This window comes from Anarrhichthys ocellatus, unplaced genomic scaffold (assembly GCF_004355925.1).
Source record: "Anarrhichthys ocellatus isolate YVR2014 unplaced genomic scaffold, GSC_Weel_1.0 scaffold4, whole genome shotgun sequence".
NCBI lineage: Eukaryota > Metazoa > Chordata > Actinopteri > Perciformes > Anarhichadidae > Anarrhichthys > Anarrhichthys ocellatus.
Genome location: NW_022280034.1, coordinates 14,965,059 through 14,985,877, shown reverse-complemented (window position 1 = coordinate 14,985,877; position 20,819 = coordinate 14,965,059). Strand labels below are relative to the sequence as shown.

The 20,819-nt window shown below is 44.7% G+C and overlaps 2 protein-coding genes across 2 annotated transcripts; one reads left to right on the top strand and one right to left on the bottom strand.

The window, feature by feature from the left end:
* Positions 1-131: 131 nt before the first annotated feature.
* unk (unk zinc finger) lies at positions 132-7,091 on the top strand. The gene is given in 16 exon segments (XM_031844034.1): positions 132-725; positions 1,258-1,467; positions 2,303-2,479; positions 2,601-2,731; positions 3,593-3,728; positions 3,821-3,938; positions 4,034-4,118; positions 4,216-4,517; positions 4,629-4,694; positions 4,869-5,052; positions 5,166-5,267; positions 5,359-5,544; positions 5,627-5,691; positions 5,693-5,809; positions 5,950-6,210; positions 6,411-7,091. Coding segments are annotated over 16 exon segments (2,445 nt in total). The 5' UTR covers positions 132-576; the 3' UTR covers positions 6,567-7,091.
* An 863-nt stretch (positions 7,092-7,954) lies between these two features.
* unc13d (unc-13 homolog D (C. elegans)) lies at positions 7,955-19,116 on the bottom strand. The gene is made up of 34 exons (XM_031844032.1): positions 18,994-19,116; positions 18,145-18,171; positions 17,813-17,869; positions 17,650-17,706; positions 17,452-17,559; positions 17,293-17,352; positions 17,022-17,088; positions 16,487-16,667; positions 16,356-16,400; positions 15,590-15,661; positions 15,436-15,505; positions 15,245-15,349; positions 15,042-15,134; positions 14,835-14,935; positions 13,998-14,115; positions 13,334-13,455; positions 13,151-13,241; positions 13,010-13,066; positions 12,818-12,915; positions 12,385-12,436; positions 12,159-12,289; positions 11,875-11,992; positions 11,627-11,779; positions 11,438-11,533; positions 11,142-11,348; positions 10,936-11,010; positions 10,776-10,855; positions 10,543-10,657; positions 9,716-9,787; positions 9,526-9,609; positions 9,317-9,437; positions 9,089-9,212; positions 8,772-8,992; positions 7,955-8,563 (listed from the first exon to the last, which is right to left on the bottom strand). The coding sequence occupies exons 1-34, from the start codon at positions 19,051-19,053 to the stop codon at positions 8,451-8,453; spliced, it is 3,351 nt and encodes a 1,116-aa protein (XP_031699892.1). The 5' UTR covers positions 19,054-19,116; the 3' UTR covers positions 7,955-8,450.
* Between the last annotated feature and the right edge of the window lie 1,703 nt (positions 19,117-20,819).

Below are 20,819 nucleotides of genomic sequence, written 5' to 3'. Positions count from 1 at the left end.
GTCAGTGGTGACAGCCAGTAAATACGATAAAGCAAATAATAAACCACAACGAGCTAAAAGCGCACTTTGGACAAACAGATAAAATCAAAAAGAGGACAATTTTCAGTATTATACACACAATAATATTATTGAGATGATGGAAGTTTTTTTATATATATTGTAAATACTAGACATTCTGATCCACACTCCATACCAGTGAGTGGCGGTAATGCACTAAACCGTTGATTGCCAACCGCCAATAAACCTAAAAAAGAAGAAGAACCCACACAAGTGAACATTTTAATGTCCCCAGGTTTTCTACAACCCATGAGTATGTAGCTCTGTTATGCAGTGTCACAGTAAAGGATCTAATCTCGTACGTGTCTCGAGATCTTCACAAACATTAGTTAAGTTATGATTGCTGTTCATACAGCCATGACTTCATGCCCCACAGTTCCGGCTTGTCTCTCTGCTACTACTTCCTCCTGCCTTGCGCAAGCTCACATCGTTGTAGAATGCGGATTTAGACGCTAGTAAGAATAGCTAGCCAGTAAGCTAAAAACAAGCTTCTTGTTGTCAGGCTTCATACGGGTAAAAATGTCTAAAACACACGCACAGCCCCCGCCATCTTCGGCAGTGACGACTACCGGGGCACCCTCTTCGTCCTCTTCGTCTTCGCCCGCTGGGGGCTCGACATCTCCCGCAACCGTGTTGAACGTGCAGCCCGAGAAACCTCAACATTACACGTACGTAGCTAGTTAGCTGGGTTAGCATGCCAAATGTACACAACCTCACGTGTAGTTGCTTACGCTAAACCACAGCTGAATTGTATTTAACGAGTGAGTTATGAACTTCACATTCTTTAACATGACTGGGCCAAGCCTATTGAGCGATAATGTGATTATTAACTGCAGCAGGTCTCGATAAAAGAGGCCTAACGTTAACGTACTCACTAAGAGTAGCCGTTTCTTACACGCTTTGTGCCACAGCACCGTTTAAGTTTGTGAATGTGTCTCACTGCTGCATGGACTTAATGGAAGTTTAGTTACATTGTATGTAAGCTTCCCGGAGGACCACGTTTGTCACAGTAGCAGAGAATAAGAGGAAGAATAAGGGTAAGACATATAGGGATCACTAGGAAAAGCATCACTGTGAGCAATGCTATTGAATACACTGTAAATAAATATAAATACACTATTACTTGCTTAAGAAACCTCAAAAGGCGGTTACACTTTCTAAATAAATGTGTTTCACTCTTGTTGCTGTCCTCTCCCCCAGATATCTGAAGGAGTTCAGAACTGAGCAGTGCCCCCTGTTCGTCCAGCATAAGTGTACACAACATAGGCCCTTTTCCTGTTTCCACTGGCACTTCCTGAACCAGCGGCGCCGCAGACCCATCCGCAGGCGGGACGGGACCTTCAACTACAGCCCAGATGTGTACTGTACCAAATATGACGAGGGAACGGGCACCTGCCCTGATGGAGATGAGTGAGTGTGACGTACAAAGGCCGCTTCACACCGCGTTAGCTCTGCTTATCACGAGCCCCCCTCAACAGAGCCTCACGTTCAATATAAACTATCAGGGACCTCTGTGTTAGTCTTGTTTTTTGCACTGAATTGCAAAAACCGGCCCACACTGTACAAGGGAAGATGAAAATGGCGACTTGAGTGTGATACGTCTGGGTGAATTACACACCGCTTCGGTTAAATCTTGCTGGTATCCAAAGCCTTGTCTATGTCTCATCTCGCAACATTTGTCAGCTTTTACATTTGAATCCTGAATTGCTCAAGTGAATCACCAGAATGGGTGGAAAATTGCATGTCAAAGGACCTTTTGGGTGAAAGACGGGGAAGTTGCGACTGAGGACACACCCTGTCCTCAGTTACAAGTCGAGCTGGAGGACAATCTTCACAGTGAGCATTAGCACCTGAACAAAGCCATTCTCCCACTCCGTGTGATTCTTTTAGACTGGAATATGCAGAGCCGTTATGATCTGTTTGACACCCTATTGGTGACGATCACAGACGAGGGGAATGCAAACAAAGGATGGAGGGAGGTGTGATCTCTACGATACGTGCTAATGAACCACTTGGAGCGCTAAGGGAACATTGCGAAAGATTCCTCTTCCAGCTTGTGTCTTAAAATGCCTAGTTACAGAGAATGGGAATTGATTACAGACTTTATAAAGGAAAAGTTAAGTGCTATTTGTATTTGTAAGTTCCGGCAAGAATCATACAATGTTGTGTATGCATACTGTAAATGATTTGCCTCAAAAGAACTGTGTGTCTTTATGTTTGTGTCTATGTTGTCTCTGTGTTCCAGATGCCCATTTCTACATCGGACAGCAGGTGACACAGAGCGAAGGTATCACCTCCGCTACTACAAGACGGGATCGTGTATTCATGAAACGGACGCGAAAGGCCATTGTAGCAAAAACGGCTCCCACTGTGCCTTTGCCCACGGATCACATGACCTGCGCAGCCCTGTTTATGACATCAGGTGCCAAAATCAATTCATTTCACCACCTAACCAATCGACCTTTGACTTCCTATCAGTTTCTGTTTGTGTATTTGGTGCTGTAGTTGTTGACAGAGATCTCTTTACACTGTGAATTTCCCAGAGAAGTGCAGGTAATGGAGTGTCAGGGAGGCTCGGGGCCCACAGAGGGAGGTGGAGGAGATGGACAGTCAGGACAGGCAGCAAGCATGGCCCTCATAGAGAAGATACTGAGTGAGGAGCCACGCTGGCAAGGTAAGTCTGGTTTACAGCACTTTAACGCTCAGGTTGAAGAAAAGCCCTGTGTCCACATTGTGGACGTGTTGCTGACGGGTACCGATGACACATGACATATGAACCAGGAAGTCTAGCTTGAGTAACTGATCCCTGACTTTGGAGGCTTATCCGATGCTAAAAAGTGCACCGATATCTAAGACTCTAAACAGTGGCTACTATGTTATCTTTAATTGCGAGGTAAATGGTAGAAATATGGCGTTCGTGTTAAAAATGTATTTACCAGGAATGTGTAAGTCAGAAGAGGTTGAGTTAACTGTGTTTCTTTTTTGGTGTGTTCTTTTTGCTGGAGCCCTCTGTGTTGGCACCTCCGCTGCATTGCAGGACTGGCCTCATTCAAGTGAGAGAGAGGGGTACATTTGGTCTGAATGCGCGGGCTTGCTTGAACTACGCCAGTTTTCAAAATTCATACATGTTATTCCCGTGGTCCAAGATGGTCCAAAACTATTAGTAAACATGAACAACTCTCTCCGTAAAACTAATATATTTAATATATAAAAAAAATTCAAACCTTCTGTGGGTCTCCCATTCATCGTCTATGGAGCAGCTCCACACTTCATACTTGAGAGAGAGTAGCTCATGCTCACAGCTTTGATTAAACCTTTGTAGGCCATGGAAATAACACTGTAATGATTCATTAAGGTGGTCTTCCCCTTTAACCCTTTTAAATGCAGTAAAGAAAACAAAAAAAACAGCCTCACTCCTTTTTCTCTGTTTGAAGGATCTCCAGTCATTTTACTGTGAATCATCTGATCAGGTGACTCTTGATCATCTGCTCGCCTCATTGTCTCCTTCTGTGTCTCTTGTGTTTCAACTCCTTAGATAACAACTACGTGCTGTCCCAATACAAGACAGAGCTCTGTAAGAAACCACCTCGCCTGTGCCGTCAAGGCTACGCCTGTCCGTACTACCACAACAGCAAAGACAGGAGGCGCAGCCCGCACAAGCACAAATACAGGTAACAGGAAAATATCTGAAGATGGTGGTATTGGTTTTTGCCCAGTTGCGATTGCGTTTCACAAAATGTGTTGTTTGCTCTTGCCGCCGCAGAGCGTTGCCTTGTCCAGCTGTGAAACAGAGTGAGGAGTGGGGGGATCCCAGTAAATGTGAGGGAGCAGAGGGATGCCAGTATTGCCACACGAGAACCGAACAGCAGTTCCACCCAGAGGTTTGTCTGCCTCAGCAAAGACCGTAATAGAATTTAGACCAGAAGTCACGAGAGATGAATATCAACGTGTGTTGATTTGCTACTGTTTGTCACAGATCTATAAATCCACAAAGTGTAATGACATGCAGCAGTGTGGCAGCTGTCCCAGAGGGCCCTTCTGTGCCTTTGCTCATGTTGAAAGTAAGTCCTCATCACACATTCTCAAGCCTGATGATTCAGTTTACAATTCACCATTATATTCTTGATTGACATCATTGCTTTGCAAACCTTCCTCCAGGGCCCTTTGTTCCAGAGGAGCCCCCATTCCCCTCGCCAAGCTCCCCTCCACCCCCCAGACCTCCAGACCCTCTTCCGGCCCAGGAAGCTTCTTCAAGTCCCAGCAGACACAATATGGGGCACGGGCCTGGTTCTGTTTCGGACCCCTTCTCTCTGCCCGCGGGGTCTTGCATAGCGGAGCACGGCCTGCTGGGTAGTGTTCTGTCTCTGTGTGAGGACATGAGCGAGAGAGCGGAGCCTCTGTCTCCCTGGGCAGGAGAGGGAGGGTACGGCAGAGCGCCGGGATTTGAGAGGGAGGATCAGGTGAGGAGGACAGACGAAGAAATGGGATTGAGATGAGAAAACTCATCTGTTGAATGATGTCAAAGTTCCTACAAAATGGCATATTCACTCTTATATTGCTTGTGGTTTCAGGCAAAGCAAAGAAGCTTTGCTCTCGAGCAGCGCAACCGGGAATTGGCAACAGTACAAAGCAAACAGGTAAAGTGACAATCTCAAACTCAAGTTGTTTCTGTTTTGTTTTTTATGCTCTCTAAAAGTCTGCACACTTTCAGCTTGTTAATACTTGTTAATATTAATCTTGCTGCAAGGACGCGTGAATAAACGTAACACTCGTTCCTTCAAAAACCACGTTGAATATTTGTTCTCCTTCAGGACTTGTTGGTGTTTCTGCCCGTGGGAAGCCCTTTGAGCCTGTCCTCCAGCATCCCTTCCAGTCTGGCCGCCACCCCACCCAGCCCCGCCACTCTCGGACCCCCGGGATCCGGCATCTCGTCGGGCATGAACGCCAACGCCTTGCCCTTTTACCCCACCAGTGAGACCGTGGAGTCAGTCGTCGGTAGGTGGAGATGTGCAGAAATCCTGAATCCACATTTGAAACGGTTGTGGCGATACAAATCTAAAATAACTGAGTGTGATAATTAGTTCTGGTGTTGTGTGTGTGTGTTATAGAGTCAGCCCTGGATGATCTGGACCTGAATGATTTTGGTGTGTCGGTGTTGGAGAGGAGCTTGGAGAGCAGCTCTGCTCTGCCCAGTGTGGGAGTTATGCTGGGTATTTCAAGGACACAAGAATGCAAATATGAACACATTTAGCAGCATCCTTATGGACATAAACATAACTAATTATTTGTCTCCATTTATAGGAGGAAGCCAGTTCCAGAGTTCTGCCCCAGTCAATATCCCTGGCTCCTTTAGCAGCTCCGCTCCTTTCGGCTCCCCTTCGCCGTCTCCCCCAATCAGACCGCACACCTCGCCGTTCTTTTCTACTCATCTGTCACAACCCGGCCAATCAGAAAGCACCTTCTTGGGACCATCTCACAGCTCTTTAGGTTGGCAGAATTTGACAGAAGACATAGAGTCGGGTAGTGAGGGATAATATGACTTTGCTTATATGTATTATTTTCTTTGCAGGTCTGAACGGTATGAGCACTAATATCTGGGAGCATTTTCCATCCGGCCAGGGCTCCCCCGGCACCCCCCCCCACCCTCCTGCCCTCTGGCCCCGGTGCAGAGACCTCCAGGCTCAAGCAGGAGCTGGAGGAAGCTCACAGGGCCCTGAAGCAGTGGGGTCACAGCTGGAGACACACAGCTCAGGTAGGTAGGTAGGTAGCGGGGCACGTGTGCGCACACACGTCTGTGACAGTGCTGTTAATAAACACCCGCGTGTTTATACACGTTGCAACGACTGGGGTAGAATTTATTACGGTTTCAAATGAGCCTTCCGTGTCTTGCAGTTGTGGGCCGCGGTGAAAGCGGACGCAGAGGAGTCGAGAGCCCACGCGGCACGGTTAACCATGGAGGCCGAGAGAGCCAAGCAGGCCGAGGAGGAGGCGCAGAGACAGGCGTCTCTCCTGCAGGAGGCGCTGGAGAGCCTGAGGAGTGGAGACAACCCCCATCTAGCACTGCATCAACTCCAGCTGCTACACCGGCTGCCCTTGGAGTCAGTCCTCAGTTTGAAGGCTCAGCTCTGCAGCTGCTTACACGCTGTGGAACAGGTAATACCACAGACTTGCATGTACTTGAGACCAGCATGGTGAACCGAAACATGCATGGCCTCAACGGGTTCTGATTCAGTTGTTTCCTCATCCGTGGATTTTTAGATTTACTTTGCTCACAAAATAGCGGTGAACATTGTGTCTCGTCCAACGTGCTTCAGTTTAAGAGGTCTAAATACGTTTGCTCTGCACTTTGCTAGGTGGTGTACAGGAAACAGAGACAGTGCTGTGTGACGTGTGGCGAGCAGGGCTCGGTGTCCCTGCCCTGTGGCCATGGACTACAGTGTGAGAGCTGCTCCGCCTCGACGGAGTGCCCGCTCTGCCCTGAACAGACCCTGGAGCAGCAGCTCTCTTGACCCCCCAACCCACTCGGACCACCACAGATTTAAAACCAGTCAATCCTGATTCCACAGACACCAGCCTTGGATCTCAACCGCCATTCGAAATCATGTCGAGGTCATTTTATAACGTGGTGACAGCACAGGCGCTGATTTGGTTTTGTATTTTGAAGACAACGTTTACTGATGAATGACCAGCACAGGTCGCTAAGTGAAAGCTCTTAATGTGGAATTTAGAATTAATAATTTTTCTAGTGGTTACCTGCGGAACACCAGTACTTTTTTACTAATGCTCTTGACCAGCAACACTGTTCTTTACCCCTGTTCTGGATTTGTGAAAATAACTTCAAGACCTGCTGTTATTTCTTCTCTAACCCTGCCGATAAATCATTTACAGCCATTGTTCTCAATCATATTTTGATATGTTTTAAAGTATGAGCTCACCCTAAAGAACATTTCCGGAGTGTTATCTAGCTTCTGGATAGCGTCAGTGTGATTTACGGAGGTTTTAAAGATGTTTGCTGTCACCTTGTTCCAAAAAAAGGTCGATGACATTTGGTTTTTGGTGCTCAAAACTCCAAAATATTTTACAGTTAAGTCTCTTTCTGGAAATCATGACAGTTACTCGTGATAATCACAGTCCTCACAAACCACAATAATCATAATCCAGAGTTGGGAGCAATCCACATTACACGCTATTTTCTACTTAAGCAAGCCCACTAACTGCGTGCCATATAGAATGAAGTAAACCAGTAGCCATGGACGAGATGATTATCCTTTGTGACAACACATGAATGTAAAGCTGCAGTGGTCTTCTTAGCTGAGTGTTAATACTCGGTGGCCGTGTTGAATCACTGTGGCACACTCTGCTGTGTGTTGACATCCTATTTAGGGCACCACGAGTAACTGTGTTGTGATTTCTGAAAAGAGGCAAATTTCTTTGTTTGACAGCAAAGATCTCAAAACCTTCGAGGTGGATGGATGATACGGCGGATTAGCAGTTAGCAGGGTTATGAGCGGTCTTAACAGAATCAAGAGGTCAGACTGAAAACACTTACTGTGCATATTCAGCGTCATCCAGACAATGATCCTGTATTGCTACAGACAAAAAAGGGGGGGGGGGGGGCGTCACACCAGTCTGCTGGCGATGCTCGTCAAGGTTATAATCATTTCTTCTTTAATTACATTTTTTTTTTTTTCCATAGTTTTTTCTAGTAAACGAAATCTAAAATGGTCAATTACTGTTGGATAACAGACAATATTTCAAAATGTAATATTTGTTTAAATTTACAACAGATGGCCTCTTTTCAAACTCTCAGGTTTTCTCTAATATTCCTCGACATAAACTGGAAGAGGAAAGCATGTTAACACAATCAAAGCAAATGTATTCAGTCAACTTGTGTAGTCTTTGAAATTATATATATTTTTTAATTTTACTTCAAATCTTTTCATGTCAACTCGGACGTACAAACCTTTGTTATAACCCGGCCCATTTTCTGTTTAAAATCAATGTCCGACAGGTTTCTTTTCTCTGCCAACATCTTTTTTTTTACATTTGTAGTAATCTTTGACATTTCTCAGTGTGTCAAATGTAGTCCAATATATATATATTATATATATACACATAGTTAAGTGATGCCATACTTATCTCTTGCACTGATTAGACCAAACATCAGGAAGCAGACAGATGTGTGAGGTGCATGGGGTTTAAATGCAGATGTGAAAGTGTTCATGATCACTGTGATGGTCTTTGGTAAACCCATGCTCAGCATACTGTCCACACACACACACGACTCATCCGACACCAGTGTTTCTTTCTGAGTGGATATTTCTTTGTTTTTGGTACAGATCATTAAGAATAAATTGTTTATTTTTGGAAGGAAGAAGTTGTCTGTGTGCTTGTTAGGGATGAATCCCCTCCTGGGACTGTTTCTCTCTCTGCCTTCGCTTCTTCACGTAGGCCTGAGCCTCTCGCTCTCCTCTCCTGGACTCCAGTAACATCAGAATGCTGTCCTCTGGAAAATGAGAAACAGGTTCAGGATTAGGTTATGTCTTTGTCTTGAAGTTCATTTAAAAATATATATTTTTACCACAACAATTATCTCACATCTGGACTCAGATAGGGTCCAAAGCGGGTAATTTTTTTGCCCTGGACCACTTTGGTTAATAGGTTGATCAAATGACAACCTGCTTCATTGGTCTAAACCCACTGACGGATCATACCATTAGGTTTAGGGTGCATTAGAGGCAGTCGGATCTGAGCAGGGATGGCGTCTGGCTGTGAGCTGAGTCCGTCTCCTTCACTTTCCCCAGCGACTCCTGGTATGGCCTTGAGGGCCAGGAAGGCCTCGCCTTCAAAGTCATCCGTCCTCAAGGTGTCGTGGTCCAGAACTGTCACCACCAAGCAAGCCCCCGGAGCCTGGCACTGATCCAGGGACACCAGACTGTGATATAGAGGAGGCAGAGATCAGAGGATGGCGACGAGAGAGGTCAAAAACATCTGCGTGGCTGTAACACGTTCACAAAGACTGACAACTTACAATTCGAAGGTCTCATCAAAAAGCGGATTGAGATCACAGCTCTTGATGCGAGTGCAGCGAGGCTCCACCTCGGGGAAAACGTGGTTCGGCTCCAGACACAGCTGCACAAACGGATCGCTGAGACCTGGCAAAGGCATCGAAGCATTAGGCCCTCAGGAGAGGTTGCGCGGCAATGTGCATTAACGTGTAATGGTTCTATGTGGCTGCAGCTGTTCTGCATGGTCATACCGTTGGAGTCCATTGGTAACAGGTTGACCGCACTCAACACCTCGACTCTGAGTCTTTGGTCTGATCTGCTGTAGGACGCCAGCAGGGTGACCGCACCGTATTTCTCCGAACTGTTCACGTTCTGTCGCACATACGGGAGAAACAGAGAGAACGGTTGAACAACCAGCATAAGTTTTACTGTAGCCGGAGAAGCGTTTCCCGCCTCTTACCTGCTCCCATATTTTCCTCTCAAGGAACTTCTCCACCAGCTGCCAGCTGCTCAGAGAGTTGTGAGTCAGGTGAACTTTGAGAGCCTGGACACAGAAAGAAGAAATGTGAATAAAGCGTATTATCACACGGTTTTCAATGAACACAAAAAGAAATCTACGGCTGAATGAAATGTTGCCTTTAGCTTCTCACCTTGTACTCCTCAGAGTGGAGCGTGTTCAGCGGGAGCCCGTTTCCCTCAGCGAGGAAGCACTGCTCCAGGCACTGAAATTCACACAGCACACAATATAATGTACCACGAAGCTAATATAACATGTCTTTGTACAGATTCAAGAAATTCTATATAAAATGTGAATTTGTGCGCTTTAGAGGTGCTGGGAGGTGGATTTATTCGACATTTGGATGGAGCCAGGCTAGCTCTTTCCCGCTGTTTATAGTCTTTATGCTAAGCTAAGCTAAAAGTCTCCTGGCTAAAGCTTACTGGGCAGGAATAAAATAGCTGGTTCCCTCGTCTCGAAGGCAATGAGTTTTTGGTTCGATGCCTAATAAAGCCGTTTGCTTTAGTGGCTAAATGAGACTACCGAACGCCGTCATCACGCTGACTAGTCCACCATTACGCCGTTGTTGTGTTTCTACATGGCGTTTATAGCCTGACGTTAGCTTTTTATTACTGCCGACTGCATTCATGCTTCATAAATCATAAATAGTGGTGTTCATTTGTAAAGATTATCTTGCTGAACAATATGTGTAACTATCACAAACCTGTGTTTGCCACAGATTTTATTTTCTGCAATAATCCAATTTAAAAATCTCATTGGAGGTTTTTTTCCTCAAGGAAACCGGGGTTGGCCTAAAACCAATATGTCACCCCTGCTGCACTTTAAAGCTGACTTGGCATATTTCCTAAAATTTCGAACCTGGTACTTCAAGTGGAATTCTTTCACAGCTGAAGCTAATTCATTACAAACGCTTTCTTCTGCCCTGCCAGCTTCAGACAACCACCCTGCCGAAAGACCGACCTGCAGCGTGTACAGCAGTCTCTGGCAGAACACCATGAGCCCTCCTTGCTGTGGGTGCTGAGTAGCCACCTGGTAGAGGATCTTCACTGAGTTAGTCCACAGAGGAGTCAGGAGACTGGACACCAGAGGTAAAAAAACAAAACACATGACACAATTAATGAAGCGGCGCAGAGGGAGAAACTGGATTAAATCGACGTGGTTGATGACAGAATTGTGACACGTAGCCTGTGTACCTGTTGAAGTTCTCTTGAACCAGGTTTTCATTCATGTACTTAAGCTCCTGCTCCAGGTAGCGCATCAGAGGGTCTGCGGCCTAAAAGAGAAGAGGCTGGATATCAGCCATCCACAAAAGGCATCTGTATTTGTGTTACACTGGCAGTGACGGTCACCTACATCCTCCGTGGACTTGGAGGGAATCCTCCGCTTGGTTGACATGTTCCGGACATGAGTCTCGATGTCTATGTTTAACTGGAAGGGCAGACAAGAAGGCAGATCGTAGAGGTCATGTTGAAGAGGTTTCTCTTTACCTGATATCATCGTTTTGTTTCTTTTTTGTAAGGATTTACTGACGATCAAATGCCACGTGTTAAATGTCGCACCTTTTTCCCGAGAGTATCTAAAGCGGAGCGGATCTCTCGGCCGAGGACGGCCTGGGCTTGCTGCAGCTGTGAGTGCAGAGTGTTGTGGAACTGGCTCTCCCCGATCACATTCTGGGTCCGGTCTCGAAGCCCTGCCCAGTTCAGCTGTGTGGGAAGTCGGCTCAGCACTGACCGCAAGTGCTCCAAGTCGTTCACCACCACGCACAACTACGGAGAGAGGAGAACGATTTGAGCTGTGTTTCGTGTATACCATGCTAAATGTTTCTTTTTTTCTCTCTCCTGGCCTGCCTCCTTACCATGTTGATGGCCCTGCCGTGGTCGGACTTCTCGGACAGCACCCTGACCCTCTCCTTCAGGGTGTGACAGTAGTTCACCACGATCTTGCACACATCCTGAAAACACACAGAAAGCAAAGATTCCCACACTCAGATAATGTGACCAGAATAGCATGTGATTGGGACCATGTCGATGGCTGCGTACTGTACCTCGGTGAGTTTGACCATGAGCATGAAGGCCTCCTCGGGGTCGGGCCAGGACAGCTGCTCCCACAGCTGGCAGATAGGTTGGATACATGCCACCAGGTCCACTGCTGAGGAGCTGTGCTTTATGGGCACCGCACCAGACTGCAGGGGCTGGAGCTGAGAGGAGAATTTAAAGCATATGATGATATTACCTGTGGATAAAATATACTACGTTCATCATAATAGGAAAGCATCAAAATCACAGGTGTTACCTGGTCTACCTGCACGGCCCTCTCCACCCTGTCCTGAGTTGTGCTGAAGGCCTGGTTCAGCCAGTGGGGCAGAGCCTCTCTGAAGCCCTCTTGAAAGTTTGTCAACTCAATTGATCCCCTGAAACAACAAGTAAGAACTCCTGACATTTGGACGTTTGTTCAGTATGAAACTCAGCTTCGTCTGGCCAAAGAGAGAAGGGCCTACAGGAGTGGCGACAGCACTGTCAGGAAGGAAAAGATTTGGAATAAGTGCTGTAGATTGTGGAGTGAGTCTGATAACTGACCTCGTCTGTAAGAAAGCCTTGTCTTTGTGGATGGCCTGCAGGCTCAGGTACACAGGAAACAGGCTGTTGGCTAGAGCCTGCTCCATCTGACCCTCAATCAGGGATAAGGTTTCCTTCACTTCCTTTGCAAGCTATGGAGGACAGAAAATCAAGTGAGAAGATATGAAACAAGACCAAACGATTAGAAAGAAGTTTGTCCAGAAGAGCGAAGGTTGAGGCCACGTACCAAGGAGTCAAACCTCTTGTAGGTGACAGTGAACACATCCACTTGCACGGCACTATAGTAATGAGAGAAACGTTAAAAAATACACCTTAGTTTGCTTGTTTGTTTGTTTTTGGAAGAAGATTTGATGTGTTTTACGGGATTTAACAGGACTTTTTTTTTTTTTACTTTATTAATAGTGCCACCCAATTCCCTCTCATCGATTAAAACCCAATTTGAGAGTTTGACATGTCCTAGCAGGAAAAGCACAGGTTTAACGAGTAACATTAACGATGGCCTCGTTCCATTTCAGTGCTCCAGTGAGCCATTCCAGACCGACCCGAATGGAACGCAGCCATCATCAATGTTTATTAGTCACACAGAGTCAAAATGTCTGTCTGTTAATGGAGAGAAGTCAACGCCGGTACTTCCAGTCGTTCCAATTGTCCCACCTCACCTGACAAACACCCGATTCCAGACGTCCTTGTTGTGTTTGATGTCTTCCTGCACTTCCACAATCAACCTGGAGAGGGCGCTCACGATCTCTGACAGGTCCTGTATGTCAGCACCGTGCAAAAACAATGTGACCTTAGTGCTGTAAAATACAATAGAGAAACCATATCGCCCTTCATAATGAGCTTGACCTCACCTTAGTCATCGGCTGATGCAAACCCTTTTTGATGGTGAACCACTCCTGTGTACCTGTCTGATATAGAAGCCATATTATGAGGAATTAAAGGCTTCTGATACACATACTGACGGTAATAATCTCATTAGTATTATCACTGACCTGTATGGCATCGGTGATCTCATCGTGCAACTCAAACTGAGCCGGGTTCAGTTTCTGAAACGCCTGAGTCTTACAGATCTGGACCAAGATTCTGAGACAAAAAACACATTCCTGTACTGCTTAATCTGTGTATTCAATCCCAACCAGCATGTCAAACTAACATTCAAACACAACCAGGTGTACCTGAGCAGTGTGTGTAGTTTCGGAGTGGAGCTGGGAGTCGGGAGGAAGATGTCTCTGTATTTGGCCACCAGACACAGTCCGTACTGCAGGAAGCCATGAAGAGAGTCTCCAAGTTCCTGTTTCTGTTGACAGAGTGCAACACCTTTAACACAATCTCATGCATGCTTACATATTAACCCCTGGTTTCTGTTTTTATTTGTTACTTTCTAGTGAATGGAACCAGGAAAGTCTGGTGTGAAAGAGCTGTCAAAAAGATGTGAAAGAAATAAGAAAGTAAAAGTATAGAAGTATTCATCAAGAATTCAAAATAAAATGCTCTTCATGGCCACCACATACTTATTGAGTCATTGTTGGTGAAACAGCAGCATGTATGCTTCATTTGAATGTTACTTAGGTGAACTAATCTGAGTTGTGACATATGTAACAAGGATCCTATTTTATGAACAGATCACATCTTCATCTGCAAATTGACAAGTAATTATAGAAGTCAAATAAATGTAGTTTTTTTTTTAAAGTACAACATTTGCCTCTGAACTGTTGCAGAGTACAAGTTTAAAGGAGCGTAAAGTGGAAGTAGAGTACTCAGTTAAAGTACAGGATCACACTACTTGAGTGAAGGCGCTTTGTTACTTTCCTCCCCCGACGGTGAAGCGAGCGCTCATACCTGTTGGTACGGCAGCTCCTGCTGATGCCAGTGGTACTCTACGCTGGTGAGCTGCTGGAGCAGCACAGACGAGTCCACCTCTAAACTCTGGTACAGCTTGCTGTAAGCCACCCACTTCCTGTTGGAGGTGCACACATCCACAAACTTACTGCAGAAGTGCAGCAGAAACACGACACGGCACTGTGGTAGCAAAGAGTTGGAAGATATGTTCCAAACCGCTATCATGATATCAATATATGCATTGATGTGTATTGGCAAGTGGATATGAACGAACACCATTTTCAAAATTTGAATGCTAATTCTAAGAAATGCAATCATATTTGGTGCACGAGGCTGTGTTAGACGGCGTTCCTCTGTTGTGCTTTACATCAGGCAGAACTCCTCAAATGTGTAAAACACAAAAGCTTCAAGCTGCAGTTTGTAACTTCAGTAAAAATAACTTCAGATTTGCTCAAACTGTCTCTATATCCTGCCAGTAGATTATGAGAGAGATAATCTGTGAAAAGATCACGTTTCTCTGTTTCCTTTTAGTGCTCTTAATGACATTTGCAAGATTCCACGGCACCCAAAGAAAATTGAGATAATAATCTAGGTAATATTTGTGTCGATAATGTGTGGTTTATTTTGTAAAAATATGTTATATCAACTGATACAATACTACTGAAAGCTGATATATTATAATATTGAAGAGTGTAAAGCAATATAAAGTCTATTTATATTGCATTTTCTATATTTTCAATTCTTTCCAGTGTGTATAGGGCTCACAATCCGGTCTAAACACTGGTATAGTCTCATATAATCTGTTATAAATCTGCGAGATGTTAACATTGTGTTTACGCCAGGTCCTGGAGAAAGGGTGAGAGGTTATTCTGCGTGGCGTAGAGCTCCAGCAGAGTCTGAGCCTCGCCACACAGAGCGCCTTTCCACGGAGCGGAACTCTGAGAGGGAAACGAGACGAGATAGGGCAGTTGAGGAGAAAGAACGAAAAGTGAGCGATTCAAATGGGATTTTTTTGAAAAGAAGAGTGTGTGCTTGTCCTTTTACCTGTTGCTTGGAGATGTAAGCCTGAACAAACTGCTGCAGAATCCCACAGTAGTTGATGTAAGCGCTACGACCGGCACTCAGCGTCCCGTCTCTCTGTCCGTCACAAAACACAAATCCAGTTTCAATATTGTGCCAAACTTGTTACCTGACACCACACTGGTGTCATTAACTTCACTAGAGGCCATAAATGCACTTAGTTTTACCGCTTTATGGATGAACTTGAGGTTCAGGTGGCACTGGCCGCGGTCAGGATACGTCTCTGTTCTGGGCTCCAGATTGTACCAGTTGTCTTCAGTACAGTGGAGATCCTAAAGTGAGATGATGCAGATCAGCATTAGACTGGGAAGAACACAAAGAGTCAAAAAGCAGATATACAAATGTGAACGTTTACTACCTGTAGTTTTAGCACCACCTTTCCCAAAAAGTCATCTGTGCCTTTCTCCTTTTTGGCATCCTTGATCATCCTAAACAGGTACAAGTGGAAAAGTTGACCTGCTTTGCTTGGTCATGTGTTTGTGTGTGGGTCACAGAGATAGTGTAGTTAATACCTTTTTAAACTGTTAAAGCTGGTTTTGATGTCCTCCAGTTTCTGAGTGAGGGAAACCTCTTCGTCCTTATCCCTGAAACAAAAAGAGCACTGTTAGGGTCATGGGCGGGTTATGAGACAATGGGCCCTTGGGCACAGACAGGCAAAAGGCCCCACCGACTCCAGATTTTATAGTTGTTCAGCCTCTTTTTGTTCTTGTTTTGTGTCTCTTTGTAGTCTTTAAGCATCTCTCTGTGGTTTCTGTGGTGTCTTTGTAGTCATTTTGAGGCTCTGTATCGTAATTTTGTGTCCATTTGTCGTAATTTTTTCTGTCGTAGTTGTTATTTTGTGCCACTTTCTAATTGTATTGGTAATTTTGTAGTTTTGCCCAGTCAATTTCTGTCTCTCTGAAGTCATTTTGAGTGTCTTTGTCTTTGTTTTTTGTCTTCCTATGGTCATTTTGTGTCACTTTGTAATTGTTATGGTATTTTCTAGTTTTTTTTTTGCCTGTGGTTTTTGTCCTTTTTTGTAGTCGTTTTGCGTGTCTTTGTGGTTGATTTTCATCTTTTTGCTGTTGATTCTTTGTCGTCATTTTGAGTCTCTTCCCGGTTGGTATGTGCCTCTTTGAGTGATAGTTTAAAGGTGATGGTCAGGGTGGCCCCTGACACTTTGGGCCCCTGGGCCTGTGCCCGGTGGGCCCGTTCAGTTATCCATCCATGACAAAGGTGAATGTAATGAAGAGGAAGATTTCAAAGCAGAACAAATTGAGCTCTGGATGTCTTCCTCACCACATCTCAAGATGGAAACTGGCATCGGCGATGTCTTCGAACTCTCTAAACCCAAAAGAAAAACCCAATGAGAAAAACGAACTTCTACCAGGTTCACCTGGCATACAGCAAATACACACGCTTAGACTCACAGTATGAAGGTTTGGTTCCAAATGGGGTTCAGAGTCTGCTTCTTTATGTCTGACTGGTAGATTTTGTCATTGGATACAGCATCCTTTACAATAGATTTAGAGGGTTTGGCTCTGGACCGGCGTGTCCGAGTCTCTTCCTCGTCCTCCATTATGGTTAGCAGGCAGTATGGGTCACTGAAACCTGTTCAACACACAAACAAAATCTGCAGTAGACTTAAGTCAGAGTGCGATGACTTGCACCATGACAGTATTTTATATTTCAGAGGAAGAGACTTCTCCCCACAGACCGCACACAGTTAACATGAAGTGAAATGAAAAGATAAAATGTCCACATGAGAACAGAAACACATTTGTAGAGAGTAACTCTATTAAGGGAATATCATTGGGTAGCATCATCAGGAAACCATGAATGTCAGCACCCGATTTTGTTGCAATCCACTGAGTAAATGTTGACATAACTGTGGCTGAGTGAAAACTTTGAAACGCTGGTGACCCGAGTCAGTGTGTCGCCAAAGTCATTAGCATTCATCCTCACCACTGATGTCTTTTCCCAGGATTTCCTTGGCTTCCTTTATAGTGGCCATGAGGCAGTATACTGGAGGCTGAAAGGGTCACATAGTTATTTTGATACGTTTGTACTCAGACAGACACTTATTGCAGCCTCAAACATGCAGATGACATCATTTCTGCCACTGGTGAACTAAATAGAAGTTGGTGGAAAGTTAAGATGCTTGGTATGAATGCTATTGATGGATATTAGGGGTCGCTGAAGGCACAGAAATTGGAGCTGACGTCCTTTTTCTCACCTCTGTGCTCTGCACTCTCGTCGTCAGGCTGCTGTGCTCTGACTCCGTCATAATGAAAGCCTGGTAGATAGGACAGACGGAGCGAGAGAATCTATGTAAACAGTCATGCAACAACACGGCAGCGATGTTATCTGTAAGGTGTGAAGCCAAAGTGTTAACCTCCTGGATGTACTGGTGAAGCTGGCTATCTGTGAAGACCTCAGTTGACGACGGTTTACCCATCTTATGAGCGATGGTGTACAGCAGCTCTTTATACAGAGGCTTCAGCTTTAAACAGAAATAAACAAAGTGAGAGCTTGGTTTGGGAAAAAACAACCACATTTATTTATGTGAAGTACAGCACATGAATGGTGATACCTCAAGCTCCTTGTGTCTCCGGGCCTTCTCTTCCGGGTTTTCATCATCCTTAAAATCCTAAAGGAGAAGAACAGAACATTTTTCTACACCATTCTGACAGAGTAATTTCAAGATATTCTGAAGTTTTAATTTGAGGCATTTGAAGGTCCAGAGTGTCGCCTACCCTCCTTTCTCTCATTTTCCTCGTCAACCCCAGTTTTCGTACATTGCCAGGCGACAACTGACAAGAGAAAAAAAGTCAGCTGGGACAAAGCACTTACTTAAAAGACCATACCGTTCACTTCACATGTTGTAGACCAGTTAGTACAGATCATTACTGTGGACTTTTGATCCCAAGCTCCAAAAAACGTTGGATTCTACATTTCCCATAATGCAACGCAATAGTGTCTTTTGGTTGACCCTTCCTGCAACAATGATACATCTTCTGTAAGACACACAGACGGAAATCACTGCTTGAAAACAGCAAGGCGCCAGCCGGCAGCTGGTGTGTTTTACCTGTCTGAGTCTTGATGAGCCATGTTCCTGGAAGACAGACGATACAGGTGCTTATGTTTAAAATACAGGGAGTGGAATCATGATGTCAAAGTGCATTGTTGAGTGAAGAAGGTATTTAAAGGTGACCTCATCCCATCATCGGCTCTTTACAATGCAAGAAACCTTAAAATACCTCCTCTTGGTTCAAGAGGGTTTTTGATTGCAGATAAGGCCTCCCTCTGTAAGGGACTTCCTCTCTTGCTAATAATGTAAGTGCCTTTGAAGCAACAACCCACCGAATATCAAACCAGGGGAATTCACCTTAAAGGAAATGACAGTCACCCATCCTACAAATAAGAATACAAATGCGCCTGTGCCCAACCACATCACACATATAACAATTTCCATAATGTTTGCATAGAGCAACCAAATTGCTGTGTGCTCATTTAACGTCACACAAACACAGTGTACACACGCCGTCTTCCGTGATAAAACTCTTCTTTCTGCATCATATGATCCAAGCATACATCCACAGCAGTTATGAATCATAGTCACAGTACCTTAAAATAGCCATTTGGAAAACATGACTCAGTGTCTCTGAGTGATTTTAACTCTGTTGTAGCCCACCCGACAAGTTTACATTTTGGGGGATTTCACAAAGAAGAAAAGAAAATGATCAGCTGAAAGCGTTACAAACTAACACTTTCAGACCAAAAGAAGTTAATGAACTAATATATTTGACAGCTTGGCCCATCACCACAGAGTCACAGAACGGTGTGGTTAGCAACTGGCAGTCAGAGAGCCAAAATGAAACAAAAATGTACTGTAATTTAGACTTATCAAAACATACAAGTGCATCGTAGTCCATACCTGTTCAGGTGTTTGCAGTAGATTGTCTCCTGTGCTGGTGGGCTCGCTTTGACTTGACATGATACTAATATTTGACAGGCTCCTGCCTGCTGTGCTCTGAGTGTGTGTGTGATATGGGGTAGCTGTGTGCTTGATGTGTTTCGATGAACTATCACACAGCAGCCGGAAGCCATCACTTCCTGTAGAAGGTGGTAACGTCAATAACTGTGACTTGTGGTGTTTTATTCATCTAGGTTCCCCCAAACATTGTGTCTGGATGCAAAATAAAGGATTATCTTATCTTGTCTCTAAAATAACAGCTGAAGCACAAACCCCGACTGTTTATCACCGTGCCTAGCTTATTGTTTTACAGTATTATCATGGATACCGTGGTGAATCTAAATCCATGGTGGAAGTCTGACACAACACATGAGGAACTGCAGCTGAATGAGGTAATGAAACAGCATGTAACATGAGACGGTCCATCTGTGGGTTGTGTATTGTTAGCCCTACCTGTGTTGCTTCAGGACGTATCCTGTCCCCTTCCTGATTTCTTATTTTTTTTGCATGTTTGTCACACTTAAATGTTTCAGATCATCAAACAAATTTAAATATTAGACAAAGATAACACAAGTAAACACAAAATGCAGTTTTTAAATGAAGGTTTTTATTATTAAGGGGGAAAAAAAATTCAAACCTACATGGCCCTGTGTGAAAAAGTGATTGCCCCCTAAATCTAATAACTGGTTGGGCCACCCTTAGCAGCAACAACTGCAATCAAGCGTTTGCGATAACTGGCAATGAGTCTTTTACAGCGCTGTAGAGGAATTTTGGCCCACTCATCTTTGCAGAATTGTGTTAATTCAGCCACATTGGAGGGTTTTCCAGCATGAACCGCCTTTTTAAGGTCATGCCACAGCATCTCAATCGGATTCTGGTCGGGACTTTGACTAGGCCACTCCAAAGTCTTCATTTTGTTTTTCTTAAACCATTCAGAGGTGGACTTGCTGGTGTGTTTTGGATCATTGTCCTGCTGCAGAACCCAAGTGCGCTTCAGCTTGAGGTCACGAACAGATGGCCAGACATTCTCCTTCAGGATTTTTTGGTAGACAGCAGAATTCATGGTTCCATTTACCACAGCAAGTCTTCCAGGTCCTGAAGCAGCAAAACAGCCCCAGACCATCACACTACCACCACCATATTTTAGTGTTGGTATGATGTTCCTTTTCTGAAATGCTGTGTTACTTTTACACCAGATGTAATGGGACATACACCTTCCAAAAAGTTCAACTTTTGTCTCGTCAGTCCACAGAGTATTTTCCCAAAAGTCTTGGGGATCATCAAGATGTTTTCTGGCAAAACTGAGACGAGCCTTTATATTCTTTTTGCTCAGCAGTGGTTTTCGTCTTGGAACTCTGCCATGCAGGCCATTTTTGCCCAGTCTCTTTCTTATGGTGGAGTCATGAACACTGACCTTAATTGAGGCAAGTGAGGCCTGCAGTTCTTTGGATGTTGTTCTGGGGTCTTTTGTGACCTCTTGGATGAGTCGTCGCTGCGCTCTTGGGGTAATTTTGGTCGGCCGGCCACTCCTGGGAAGGTTCACCACTGTTCCATGTTTTCGCCATTTGCGGATAATGGCTCTCACTGTGGTTCGCTGGAGTCCCAAAGCTTTAGAAATGGCTTTGTAACCTTTTCCAGACTGATAGATCTCAATTACTTTGTTTCTCATTTGTTCCTGAATTTCTTTGGATCGCAGCATGATGTCTAGCTTTTGAGGATCTTTTGGTCTACCTCACTTTGTCAGGCAGGTCCTATTTAAGTGATTTCTTCATTGAGAACAGGTGTGG